At 46.3% G+C, this 14,246-nt stretch overlaps 1 protein-coding gene across 1 annotated transcript in view; it reads left to right on the top strand.

Annotated features, from left to right (window-relative positions):
- The window catches only part of LOC134344615 (fucolectin-4-like), a 65,182-nt gene that overhangs the window by 31,709 nt on the left and 19,227 nt on the right, over positions 1 to 14,246 (top strand). Inside the window, exons 3-4 of the mRNA XM_063044730.1 lie at positions 6,448 to 6,517; positions 13,589 to 13,865. Of these exons, the coding sequence (XP_062900800.1) occupies positions 6,457 to 6,517; positions 13,589 to 13,865 (338 nt within the window). The 5' untranslated portion in view covers positions 6,448 to 6,456. The remainder of the gene's footprint in view (positions 1 to 6,447; positions 6,518 to 13,588; positions 13,866 to 14,246) is intronic.

Raw genomic sequence — 14,246 nt, forward strand, 5'->3', positions numbered from 1 at the left:
CCTCAGACCATGAAGTTTCCTTTGCACGTTCTAGGTCGTAATTTTCACTGCACGTACCTCACTCCACAAAGCGTTCACAGCTTTGTGAGCCGAAAGGCCTGTATTGTGCTGTATGTTTTCTATGTTTCCCTCGCACTCTTGAATGTCCGGTATACTGCAGACGTTGTCCACTGTGAAGACTGATGCAAAATGCGTATTCAGTTCCCTTGCCATCTCTGCATCTCTAATTGCATTATCTCCAGCGTCATTTTCTATTGGTCCTATATCTACCCTCAACTCTCTATTACACTTTATATGCTTAAGAAAGTCTTTAGTATCTTCTTTGATATTAGTCGCCACCTTCCTCTCATAATTCATCTTTTCCTTCCTAATGACCTTCTTAGTTCACTTCTGGAAGTTTTTAAAAGCTTTCCAATCCTCTATCTTATCACTAGCTTTGGCTTTATTGTGTGCCCTCTCTTTTGCTTTTACTTTTACTTTGGCTCTGACTTCACTTGTCAGCCACGGTAGTGTACTTCTTCCATTCGAAAATATCTTCTTATTTAGAATATATATGTCTTGCACTTCCCTCATTTTTCGCAGAAATTCCAGCCATATCTGATCTGTCGTCCTGGCTGCTAGTGTCCCTTTCCAGTCAACCTAATCTAATCTAATCGAACCTTGGCCAGTTCCCCTCTCATGCGATTGAGATACCAACACGCCGGAATTTAGTTTCTCCTTCTCAAATTTCAAAGTGAACTCGATCACATTGTGATCATCGTTCCCTAAGGGTTCTTTAACCTTAAGCTCTCTTATTACCTCTGGATCATTGCACAACACCCAATCCAACACCCAATCAATAATATTAAAGGGGATATCAAAGTTTCTTCAGATATAAAAAGTGTAAACGGGAGTCGGGAGTCGATATCAGACCGCTGGAAAATGAATCTGGAGAGGTAGTAATAGGGGATAACGATATGGCAGACGAGCTTAATAAGTGTTTTTCATCAGTCTTCACTATGAACGCCACTAGCAGTATGGTGGATGTTCCTGGTGTCAGAAGACATGAAGTGTGTGAAGTTACCATCACTAAAGAGAAGGCTATTGGAAAACCGAATGGTCTGAAGGTAGATATGTCACCTGGATCAGATGGTGTACACCCCGAAGCTCAGAGGTAGATTGCTAAAGAGATTGTGGAAGTATTAATAATGATCTTTCAATAATTACTAGGTTCTGGAATTGCTCTGGAAGACTGGAAAATTGCGAATGTCACTCCAGGCTTCAAAAAAAGAGAGAGGCAGAAGAAAGGAAACTACAGACCAGTTAGTCTGACCTCAGTGGTTAGAAAGATGTTGGAATCGATTATTAAGGATGAGGCCTCAGGGTACCTGGAGGCACATGATAAAATTGGCTGACCGAGCATGGACTTTTTCAGGAGAAAATCTTGTCTGAAAAATCTGTTGGAATTCTTCGTAGAAATAACACGCAGGATAGACAAAGGAGAATCGATTGACGTTCTGTACTTGGATGTTCAGATTGCCTTTGACAATATGCAACACATGAGCCTGCTTTACAAGCTCCGAGCCCAGGAAATATTCTAGCATGGATAAAGTAGTCGTGGATAAACCTAATGGTGTTCCCAAGGGATCTGGATTAGGACAGATTCTTTTTATGTAGAGTGTTGGGAAGTGGTCATGCATTTTGGTAGAAAAAAATGAAAGGTTGGACTATTTTCTAAATGGAGAGAAAATATAATTAAAACTGAGCTGCAAAGGGACTTGGGAGACCTTGTGCAGGATTCTCCAAAGTTTAATTTACAGGTTGAGTCTATAGTTTGGAAGGCATATGCAATGTTAGCTTTCATTTCAGGAAGACTAGTATTTGAAAACAAGGATGTAATTTTGAGGCTTTGTAAAGCATTTGGAGTATTGTGAGAAGGTTTAGGCCTCTTAGTTTGGAAAGCATGTGCTGTATCTGGAGATAGTACAAAGGAGGTTCATGAAAATTATTCCACGGTTCACTGGCTTGTCATATGAAGAACGTTTGATTACTCTGGGCGTATGTTGTCTAGAATTCTGAAAAATGTGAGTGTCACAATGGGGGCGTTGGGAACAGTCCCAAATGCAAGACACAGACACTGAAGTACGAGGAACAGGACTCGACTAGAGTAGCAACGTTACAGAATACGGACGAGGAGCAGGGACAAGAACGCAGACTTGGGCTAGGACATGGACAAGACACAGGGAGCCCAGGCAACGAACTATGAACAAGCAGGGAGAGAAAATGGCGGCGCGATGCAGCGCGCACGGCTTTCCGTTTGAATATTAATATGTGTAACTAGGGGGCCATGCATCAATCCGGATTTGATGGGGACAGCCGTGAAAGCGCAGTGGAACATCTGGAGCAACTTCTGAAATGCCTGCTTCGCTGCCGCTGTTACTGTGCGATCGAGAATCTTCGGAGACGAAGGCCCCAAATCCTCGGCTTTGCGTATAGCCTGTTGCCGGGGCCGGGTTCGAAACGCTCGGCAGAGATGGTGCTCGGTGCTCGGTGTCGAATAGGTGGTCGGAGACTCGGAGTTTTTCGGACGGACTCGGAGTCGGATTGGGGTCGGATGCTTCCGGGATGCTGCATGGGCAAGTTGGCGGCGCTGGGGGTTTACCCTCTGCGTGAGATGATGGGACTTTGAGAGACTCTGAGACGTTTACTGTGCCCATGGTCTGTTCTTATCAAATTACAGTATTGCTTTGCACTGTTGTAACGATATGTTATAATTATGTGTTTTTGTTAGTTTTTAAGTCGGTTTGTTATGTGTTTTCGTGATATCATTCTGGTAACACATTTTTATCGTTTCTTAATGTATGCATTACTAAATGACAATAAAAGGGGACTGCGTGCCCTCATAATCATAATCATAACGAACTAGGAGCCTGGGCCTGGACTCCGAGCCAGAGACTGGACATGCACCTAGGACCTGGGTCTTGCCTCAGGCTCGGACCCCAGAACTAGGCAAGGACATGACATGGCTGCCGGACAGGACGTGGCTGGAATCTTGGCTCTTGAACTTGGAGACAGGCTGGGGTCTTGGCTCTTGATGTTGGAGATAGGCTGGGGTCTCTCTCTCTCTCTCTCCCCCTTCCTCTCTCTCTCTCTCCCTCTCTCTCTCTCTCTCTCTCTCTCTCTCTCTCTCTCTATCTATCTATCTATCTATCTCTCTCGTTTTGTATTTCATTAGTCTGTGTCTGCCGTTAAACCGGAGCCAATGGTGTGACCAAAAGTGATCGCACCTCCCTCAGCACGGCTGACGTCGGACAAACCGGAAACTGAGACGACTGACGATGACCCGTTGTGTTATGAGGCGTATTTGAGCCTCCCTACAAAAACTAGCAGCAATTGGATACTGCGCACTCCTCCGAGGATCCGCTGGGAGGTGAGCAACATTCTATATTCTGTAGGTTTCCTTTTCCGGGTACTCCGTATCTGACGAATGCGCTGGGCTGTGTCGTGGAATGGACGAGAAGTGGTTGTGTATGTGTTTGTGTTTGTGTGTGTGTGTGTGTTGGGGGCACGGTTCAAAGTGATTTCAATGTCTTGCACAGGAAATCAGTGAAGTTCGAGCACCAGTAATGGGGATGATAAACGCGCAGGGAAGGGAATGGAAAGGGTTCACTGGTTCAGAGGTCTGATAGCAATAGAGAAAGAAAAATGTTCTTTCACCCTTTATCCAGGCTTTCAAGCTCCTGTACCATCTTCAGAAGAGAGAAATTGGAATGGACAGGACAGGAAGCATCTTTGTCAAAATGAAGTGGGCAGTGATTCCCATTCTCTGCGGATTTCACATCAGGTGAAAGTTTAGGCAGGATCTTTGGGAGCATTGAAGTAGGCAAGAACTGTAGAAATTGGCAACAAAAGTAGATGCAGTGGTAAGCAAGTGCACGATACACTTTCGTTGATTGGACAGGGGTGCTGAGCATAATAGCCGGCAATTCACGTTGTATAAAACATTGGATGGACCTTAATTGGAGCATTGCGTTCATTACTGGATACGCATTCGAGGAAGGGAGGTTATAGAGAGGGTGCAGCAGAGGTTCACCTGGAAGTTGCCTGGATTGGTGGGTTTTAGCAAAAGGAGAGGTTTGATAGACTTCGATTGCTTTCTCTAAGGCTTCAGAGCTGGAGGGGTGACCGGACGAGTGTATAAATGAAGGAAAAATAGAGTCAGAGCCTTTTCCCAAGATGGAAGTGTGAAATCGGAGACGGCATCTTTTAAGGTGAATTGCGTCAATGGTAAAGGGGATTTACGAGACAGGTTTTATTAAAAGCAGACTGGTGGGTGCCTGCAGTGCCCTGCATGGCGAAATGAGGATGGGGATTGCAATAATGCTGAAGAGTAATTGGCTGAGTGGGTGGAGAGTTGGTCAAAGTGTCAACTGGCCACAGTTCTAGAGATCGGAATCGGACACGGATTCTCGAAAAATGAGGCAGAAGCATTAGGGTTAAATGCGTCCTTACAAGTCCTTACAAGTACATCAGTGCGTTCATTTCAGTACTTGTAAGGACTTTTCTTTTCATGGTGACGGAGGAGTCCACTAGTCTCATGATACTCCATCGCCAGTGTGTCCAATAGAGCGTATCCCAGCTCTTAGTGTGATATAAGCAGGGACAACGGTTCACGACTTTAAACGGAGAATGGAACTTTCCAAAGAACTGAAAGCAGGATATTTCGCTGCTCCCTTTGTGTAGGAAAGGGGTTATATTGCGCAATACAAGTGCCAGATATGATATCATCAGAACTGAAAAATGTTCGCAATGACAGAGGAGTAACGCTGCAGAGCAAGTGGACCAAAGAATTAAACGAAAGGGGTATAGAGACAATCGGCAGAGACTTGACACTAGGGCGTCCATTCGGCTTCAATCGGGAAAATGGAATGGGTGCTGGCTGCATAGTTCAGTTACTCTTATCATTGTCCAGGAAAAGGACGGTGCATCAAATATAAGACGATAAGATCATAAGGCATCGGAAAGAATGAGGCCACGTTTGCTCATGCCATTCCAACATTGCTGATTTGCTATCTCTCTCAACCCCATTCTGCTGCATTCTCCCCATGAACTTTGACGTCCTTACTAATAAAAACAAGTTCACTTTAAATATTCCCAAGGTATTAGTCTCGACAGCCGTCCATGACAGTTAATTCCACAGATTCACCACGTCTCCTCACCTCTGTTCTAAGGGGCACCCTCTTCTAAGGCTGTGCCCTCTGCTTCGAGACTCCCACATTTTAGGAGGCATCCTCGGCCTCTCTGTCGAGGCCTTTCAATATTCAATAGGTTTCAATGTGAGCAATCGCACCCCCCCCCCCGCCCCCAACCCATTCTGAATTCCGGAGAGTATAGGCCCAGAACAACTCATTATCCCTGATACGTTAACCCTTCCATTCTCGGGATCGTTCTCGTGAACCTCCTCTGGACCCTCTCCACTACCAGCAAATCTCTTACTAGCTCTTCTTTCAGTTAGTCCTGACGAAGGGTCTCGGCCCGAAACGTCGACTGTACCTCTTCCGAGAGATGCTGCCTGGCCTGCTGCGTTCACCAGCAACTCTGATGTGTGTTGCTTCCATTCTTTTTAGGTATGGGACCCAGAACTGCTCACTGTTCTTCAGCTGTGGTCTCACCAATGCCTTATAAATTCTCAGTAAACAGGGGGGAAATGCAAGCTGACAGTTGTCAGATCAGGAGAGCAGAAAGGTCTGCCTGAAACTAAATCAGTCCCAGAACATCTCTGGAGCGTCAGCGGGCCCGGGAAAATGCTGCAAATAGCGTGAACGGCCAAGAGAGGTCAGGACAGAAAGAACGGCAGGTGGGAGAAAATAAGAAACGGTGTTTAATGCAGCAGGGTTTCTTTCAGAGTCGAAAGTGTGGGCGTGAAACTAAAAGAGGAGTTGGGATGGAAAAAAGTGACTGGAAAATACTAGCACTAAATGACGAGCAGGCCATTCCGGGAGACCACGGACGAATATATGCGCAGATGGGCGGTGCGAGTAAATGATGGATCCTTTGAACTGTCCGCCAAGCAGAGCAGGATTTGACATCTTAGTGTGCAGAACTCCAGTTGGATGCAGGGTAAAGCTCCCTTTACACCGCCCCGTCATGTTCCCAGTGCTAGAGGTATGAACAGAGTGAGGCTTTTATCTGCACAGCCCAATCAAACACTCCCGAGCATACTTTATACACTGATTATAAGCTACCTCTGTGCTGTTCCATTACAAACTCCCGGGGCACGGGATAGATACGGAGTGAAGTCCCAATACACTGCCTCCTCACTGCGGGTCGGAAATAGAATGTCGGACGGATACGTTAACTCATCTTCTTTCACGCAGACATCCCGAACATTTCCAGTACTTCCGGTTTTATTTCAGGTTTCCATCTTCTGCAAGGTTTCAGCTTTAACTGTCCGTTCACTTGCTGCAGGTCGCCGGGATGAGGGCAGCGGTTTGGATTATTCTGGCTGTTTGCTTAACTGCTGGCGCTTGGAGATGTGGTAAGACAAGCTGTTTTCATCCTCCGTGTGCTCAGTGTCTCTCAGCGTGCGATCTCTATTCATTCGGTTCATTCCGTGTGTGTGTGTGTGTGTGTGTGTGTGTGTGTGTGTGTGTTTCCGATTCACTTCCGGACACGGAGAGATCTCAGCATCGGGACGGGGCTGTGTGGAATGTTTGCTCAGCCGCATTTCTATTCAGCTGGAGCAAAGTTCCGGGCACCATTCCGGTGAATCCACCCATTCACACATACACATGCACACCCATTCAACAGCCACCCAATAACCCCGACCCATTCCCGGGAGGTTCCGATCGTTCCGAGGACAGTGTTGTGGAGCTTTTCGGAACATCGGAGAGTCCGGTCCTGGGATCCACTGGAATGTGGTCGCCGCGTCCCGTGCTCCAGACTCAGACTGTCCTGGAGAGGAAGGCCAGACCAGGCCAGCTGTTGCTAGAATCCGGGTTGGGGGCGGAGGTCTCGGACAACATTACGGCTACCGAGTGGCTGGGCTAAGGATTCAGGAGAGGTGCGTCCGCCCCGGTGGGAAGGGGAGGTTCTTTAGAAAGGACGATCGCTGGTCAGATCAGACGAATTGAGCCGGATATGGAGACGATCTAGCTCTGTTTCTGGTTGGCGGGGTTGCGAGTACTCGGTAGAACTGTTAGATAGAACAAAGGCGGGACAGCATGGCGGACAGGGATACCACAACGGGAAACGACCTGTGGCATCCGCACTGCCAAAGTGAGAGCTCTGGGCCGCTTCACCCAGGGTTAGCGAGAAGTTCAGATTTCGGATCGATTTCTCGGTATTCTCAGGAAGGAGGGTGAGCAGCCAGATGTCGTGGTCCATGTAGGGACCAATGACGTGGATAGGAAGGAGGAAGAGGCCCTGCAAAGAGAGTTTAGGGAGTCAGGTGCAAAGTTGAAGGACAGGCGGCTAGAAATAGGAAGATATTGCAGCTAAATATGTGGCAAAGGAATTTGTGCAGGAGGGAGGTCTTCATCTTTCTGGACAATTGGGCCTTGTTCCGGGGGTGGTGGGACCTGTTCCGACGGGATGGGTTGCACCTGAACTGGAGGGGGACTAACATCCTTGCGGGAAGGTTTGCTAGTGCTGCTCCGGGGGATTTAAACTAGATTTGCAGGGGGAGGGAAACCAGAGTGTTAGAGCGGATAGTGAGGTGGAGGAGGATAAAGGTCATGCGAGGACTGCATGTATAGACGGCAATCAAAAGTTTGTACGTGATAGAAAGTTCTCAGATTCATCTATGTCAATGTAAGGTGTATTGTAGGTAAGGCAGATGAGTTTACGGTGTGGATTGGCACGTGGGATTACGACATTATTGCTATTAGTGAGACGGTTGCAGGAGGGGCAGGACTGGCAGCTTAATTAGATTAGATTATGAAGACACGCAGTCCTCTTTTATTGTCATTTAGTAATGCATGCATTAAGAAATGAAACAATATTTCCTCCGGTGTGATATCACAAAACACAGGACAGACCAATACTGAAAAAACTAACAAAACCACATAATTATAACATATAGTTACAACAGTGCAACAATACCATAACTTGATGAAGAAGTCCATGAGCACAGTAAAAAGTTCAAAGTCTCTCAAATGTCTCACATCTCACGCAGACGGGAGAAGGAAGAAAAACTCTCCCTGCCATGCCCGACTACAGTCCAATTCTGAGTCGTCCGAAAACTTCGAGCCTCCGATCAGCTCTCTGACACCGAGTACCGAGCGCCATCTCTATACGAACGATACGACCTCAATCTCGGTCGCCAACAGCAGGCAAAGCCGGCGATTTTTAGGCCTTCCCTCCGAAAGATTCCCGATCGCACAGTAACAACAGCAGCGAACCGGCGTTTCAGAAATTTCTCCAGATGTTCCTCTGTGCTTTCACGTCTGTCTCCATCAAATCAGAATTGTCCACGGCCCCTATTTAACGGATACGATATCATTCTTCACCGGGGGGCTGTGCACGCGCGGCGTGCTGCTGTCTCTCTCCTCCCGCTCCAGATCCGCGGTTCCGTTCTTTCAGACGTGATGGTGGCGGGGGGGAATGAAAGGGTGGGGAGTGGCATTACTTGTCAGGGAAAATATCACAGCTGTGAGCAGACAGAACTTCCCGGAGGGCTTGTCTATAGAAGCCATATGGGTGGAGCTGAGGAACCTGAAAGGTGTGATCACACTAATAGGGTTGTATGATAGACTGCCCAACAGAGAAAATTGGAGGAGCAAATCTGTAGAGAGATAACAGACCGATGTAAGAAACAGAAAGTTGTAATATGATTATGATTATGATTATGAGGACACGCAGTCTCCTTTTATTGTCATTTAGTAATACATGCATTAAGAAATGATAAAAATGTTTTTCCAGAATGATACCACGAAAACACATGACAAACCGACTTAAAAACTAACAAAAACCTCATAATTGTAACATATAGTTACAACAGTGCAAAGCAATACCATAATTTGATAAGAACAGACCATGGCACAGTAAAAGTCTCAGAATCTCGCGAAAGTCCCATCATCTCACGCAGACGGTAAACCTCCAGCGCTGCCGACTAGCCGATGCAGCATCCCGGAAGCATCTGACCACAGTCCGACTCCGAGTCCGTCGGAAAACTCCGAGCCTCCGATCATCTCTTCGACACCGAGCACCGAGCACCATCTCTGCCGAGCGTTTCGACCCCGGCTCTGGCAACAGGAGATACGCAAGGCCGAGGATTTGGGGCCTTCGTCTCCGGAGATTCTCGATCGCACAGTAGCAGCGGCAGAGAAGCAGGCATTTCAGAAGTTACTCCAGAAGTTAACACAAAATACTCTTCAGATGCTGGGGTCAAGGAACACTCACAACACGCTGGATTCCTCCAGCGTGTTGTGAGTGTTACTCCAGATGTTCCTCTACGCTTTCTCACGGCTGTCCCCATCAAATCCGGATTGTGCACGGCACCCCTAGTTACACATATTGATATTCATTCTGAACGGCCGCGCGCGCTGCGTCGTGCCGCCATCTTCTCTTCCCTCCTTACTGCTAATAGTAGGGGATTTTAACTTTCCACATATTGACTGGGACTCCCACACTGTGAAAGGGCTAGATGGCTTGGAATTTGTCAAATGTGTTCAGGAAAGTTTTCTAAATCAATATATAGAGCTACCTACGAGAGAGGATGTAACACTTGATCTCCTATTAGGGAACCAGACTGGTCAGGTGACAGAAGTATGTTTAGGCGAAAATTTTGGGTCCAGTGACCATAATGTCATTAGTTTCAAGTTAATTACGGATAAGGATAGGTCTAGTCCTCGAGTTGAGGTTCTAAGTTGGAGAAGGGCCAATGTTGTGGAAATGAGAACGATCCAGGAAGAGTGGATTGGGATAAGTTGTTTTCTGGTAAGGACGTGTTCAGTAAGTGGAAGGCCTTCAAAGGCGAAATTTTGAGAGTGCAGATTTTGAATGTTCCTGCCAAGATTAAAGGCAAAGTTAACAGGCATAGGGAACCGTAGTTTTCAAGGGATATTGGCGATCTGGTTAAGAAAAATAGAGAGGTGTGAAACAGGTACAGGCAACAAGGAACAAATCAGGTACTTGAAGAGTATAAGAAATGTCAGAAAATACTAAAGGAGGAAATCAGGAAGGCAAAAAGAAGACATGAGGTTGCTTTGGGAGATAATAATAAAACCTGAAGGGTTTCTACAGTATATGAAGAGTAAATGGATAGTAAGGGACAAAATTGGTCCCCTAGAAAATCAGAGTGGTCGTCTATGTGTGGAGCCTCATGAGATGGGGGGATCTTAAACAGTTTTTTGCATCAGTATTTACTCAGGAAACTGGCATAGCGTATATGGAAGGAAGAGAAACAAGCAGTAGTGTCATGGAACGTATAGAGATTAAAGAGGAGGAGGTGCTTGCTGCCTTACAGCGAATAAAGGTAGATAAATCCCCCGGGCCTGACGATATTTCCTCGGACCTTGAGAGAGACTAGTGTAGAAATTGCAGGGGCCCTGGCAGAAATATTTAAAATATCCTTAGCCACGAGTATGGTGCCGGAGGATTGGAGGGTGCCTCATGTTGTTCTGTTGTTTAAAAAAAGGCTCCAAAAGTAAACCAAGTAATTACAGGCTGGTAAGCCTGACATCAGTAGTGGGTAAATTATTGGAAGGTGTTCTGAGAGATCGGATATACACATATTTGGACAGCCAAGGGCTGATTAAGGATAGTCAGCATTGCTTTGTGCGTGGTAGATCGTGTTTAACGAATCTTGTAGAATCTTTCATAGAAACATAGAAAATAGGTGCAGGAGTAGGCCATTCGGCCCTTCGAGCCTGCACCGCCATTTATTATGATCATGGCTGATCATCCAACTCAGAACCCCGCCCCAGCCTTCCCTCCATACCCCCTGATCCCTTTAGTCATAAGGGCCATATCTAACTCCCTCTTAAATATAGCCAATGAACTGGCCTCAACTGTTTCCTGTGGCAGAGAATTCCACACATTCACCACTCTCTGTGTGAAGAAGTTTTTCCTAATCTCAGTCCTAAAAGGCTTCCCCCTTATCCTCAAACTGTGATCCCTCGTTCTGGACTTCCCCAACATCGGGAACAATCTTCCTGCATCTAGCTTGTCCAATCCCTTTAGGATCTTATACGTTTCAATCAGATCCCCCCTCAACCTTCTAAATTCCAACGAGTACAAGCCCAGTTCATCCAGTCTTTCTTCATATGAAAGTCCTGCCATCCCAGGAATCAATCTGGTGAACCTTCTTTGTACTCCCTCTATGGCAAAGATGTCTTTCGAGGAGGTTACCAAGAAAGTAGATGAAGGAAAGGCTGTGGATGTTGTCGACGGCCTTTGACAAGGTCCTACATGGGAGGTTAGTTCAGAAGGTTCAGACACTAGGTATCCATGGAGAGGTTGTAAACTGGATTCGAAATTGGTTGCGTGAGAGAAGATAGAGAGTGGTAGTGGTTAATTGCTTTTCAGACTGGAGGCCTACGCCTATTGGTGTGTCTTAGGGATCTGTGCTGGACCATTGCTGTATGCTGTCTATATCAATGATTTAGACAATGATGTGGTAAATTGCATCAGCAAGTTTGCTAATGACATTAAGATTGGAGGCGTTATGGACAGCCAGGAAGGCTTTCAAAGCTTCAAGTGGGTTCTGGGCCAACTGGAAAAACGGGCCAGAAAGTGGCAGATGAAATTTAATGCAGACAAGTGTGAGGTGTTGCATATTGGAAGGACAAATCAAGGTAGGACATATACAGGAAATGGTAGGGCACTGGGAAGTGCGGAGGAACAAAGGGATCTGGGAATTCAGATACATAATTCTCTGAAAGTGTCGTCACAGGTAGACAGGGATGTAAAGAAGGTTTCTGGTATCCTGGCATTCATAAATCAAAGTATTGAGTATAGGAGTTGGGCTGTTATGGTGAGGTTGTATAAGACATTGGTGAGGCCAAACTTGGAGTATTGTGTGCAGTTCTGGTCACCTAACTATAGGAAGGATATCAGTAAGATTGAAAGAGTGCAGAGAAGATTTACTAGGGTGTTGCGGGGTCTTCAGGAGTTGAGTTACAGGGAAAGATTGAACAGGTTAGGACTTTATTCCTTGGAGCTTAGAAGAATGAGGGGAGATTTGACAGAGGTTTACAAAATTATGAGGGGTCTAGACAGAGTAATGCGAGTAGGTTCTTTCCACTTAGATTAGGAGAGATAAATACGAGAGGATATGGCTTTGGTGTGAAAGGGGAAAGGTTTAGGGGGAACTTCTTCACTCAGAGGATGGTGGGAGTGTGGAATGAACTGCCATCTGACGTGGTAAATACGGGCTCACCCTTAAGTTTTAAGAACAAATTGGATAGCTACATGGATGGGAGAGGTCTGGAGGGTTATGGACTGGGTGCAGGTCAATAGGAGCAGCGGAGTAAAGTTTAGGCACAGACTAGAAGGGCAGAATGGCCTGTTTTCTGTGCTGTAGTGTTCTATGGTTCTTAGAAGAGCCTATAAATAAGGTGATGACATCTGGTGAACAGAGACGGATTTCGGAGACGGGGCTGGTGTGGTCGTGTTGGAGGAGATGTTAAGGTAGCATATAAGGTGAAGGGACAACTGTGCTGAAAGGGTAACAGCTATTTGAAAGTGGCAAATGGGAGTAGGTTGTCAACACAGAGTTAAGCTGGAATGCTTCCGAAGTCGTTACTGCGTTCTCCTGGAGGCGGTCTTTCAATTGATTCGATTCTATTTTTGTATTTGTTGTAATTTCCCCCAAGAAAATAAATCTCGGGGTTGTATATACCTTGTTAATAAATGTACTTTGAATTTTGAACGTAGTGCATTTCAAGTTCAAATTCAAGTACAGGTTAATCAATGAAAATGTACACATGCATACGACTAAACTAAGCAAAGTTGTTCTTGGAATAACAGATGCAAAACAGAGTACATATATCACAAAATAATACTAATACCGTAATATTAACAGGCAATAAAAAGGGTATTTTACAGAGCCACGTTGCGTTGAGACACGAGTTCCAGCCCATTTAGCACTTGACGACCACTACCAACCCAACCAACTTTCATTAACACGGCACGAATCCATTTCCATTCTCTCAATATTCACATCAATTTTCCCAGATTATTCCGCTCACTCGGGCGACATATTCACCTGCTGACCCGGAGATCTTGATGAAGGTAGGTAGAAAACAGAAACCCACCCAATCACGGAAAAACGTGTGAACACCATAGCAGCGCAGCTCCGAACACAGGCCAATATGCATAGAGTGAGGCGGCAGCACTGCCCGCTAAATCACGCCGCCGCTATGGTTTCTTATTACATCCCTACCAGGTCCCAACGCGGTTTCTTTCCCTCTGGCCTATCAGTAAGAGTGACCTGTCACTTTCACGGTGACGGTGTTTTACAGAAATGAGCTCCTATTGAAAATCTGGAAGGTGATTCATCTGTGATCCACCGGCACCGTCCTCTTTTGCTATAATGAATCTTCATCAGTTGGGGAGCAGCTTCCGTTCTAGCATGATACGAACTGGTGGCGTTTTGTGTTTGTAGGGAATGTGGCGCTCCGAGGAAGGGCCATCCAGTCCAGCACTGCATATGGCGGAGTGGCAGACAGAGCCATCGACGGGAATAAGAATCCTTACTACCACAACCTTTCGTGCACTCACACCAACGCTGAATTGCAGCCGTGGTGGAGCGTTGACCTGTTCACCGTGGAAAGGGTGTTTCTGGTGAAGATTACGAACAGGGGCGACTGCTGCTGGGATCGCTTGAAGAACGCAAAGGTCATCGTCGGATATTCCGTGGGTCGCCATGCTGAGGGCAAAATGTAAGTGTGTGGGAGGTAGTTCGTGGCTCATAGTTTCTGGTCACGAAGGTCTCGGTGTCCGGAACGCCTCGGCAGGACCTGAGAGCCGCGCAATGGAGAAGTATAAAAAGACCATATGACCAGAAGACAGAGGAGCAGAACTAGGCCATTGGGTCCATCAATACATGGCAGATCATTTTTCCCCTGCTTAAACCCACTCCCCGACATTTTCCCCGCAAGCGTTAATGCCGTGTCCAATCAAGAAACTAACAAGCTCTGCCTTAAATATATCCAATAACCTGGTCTCCACAGCTGAGTGTTGAATAAATTCCACAAATTCACCACGCTCTGGCTGGAAATCTCTCCGCACCTCTGCTTTAAATGGACGTCCCTCTATCCCGA

Source organism: Mobula hypostoma, chromosome 3, assembly GCF_963921235.1.
Source record: "Mobula hypostoma chromosome 3, sMobHyp1.1, whole genome shotgun sequence".
NCBI lineage: Eukaryota > Metazoa > Chordata > Chondrichthyes > Myliobatiformes > Myliobatidae > Mobula > Mobula hypostoma.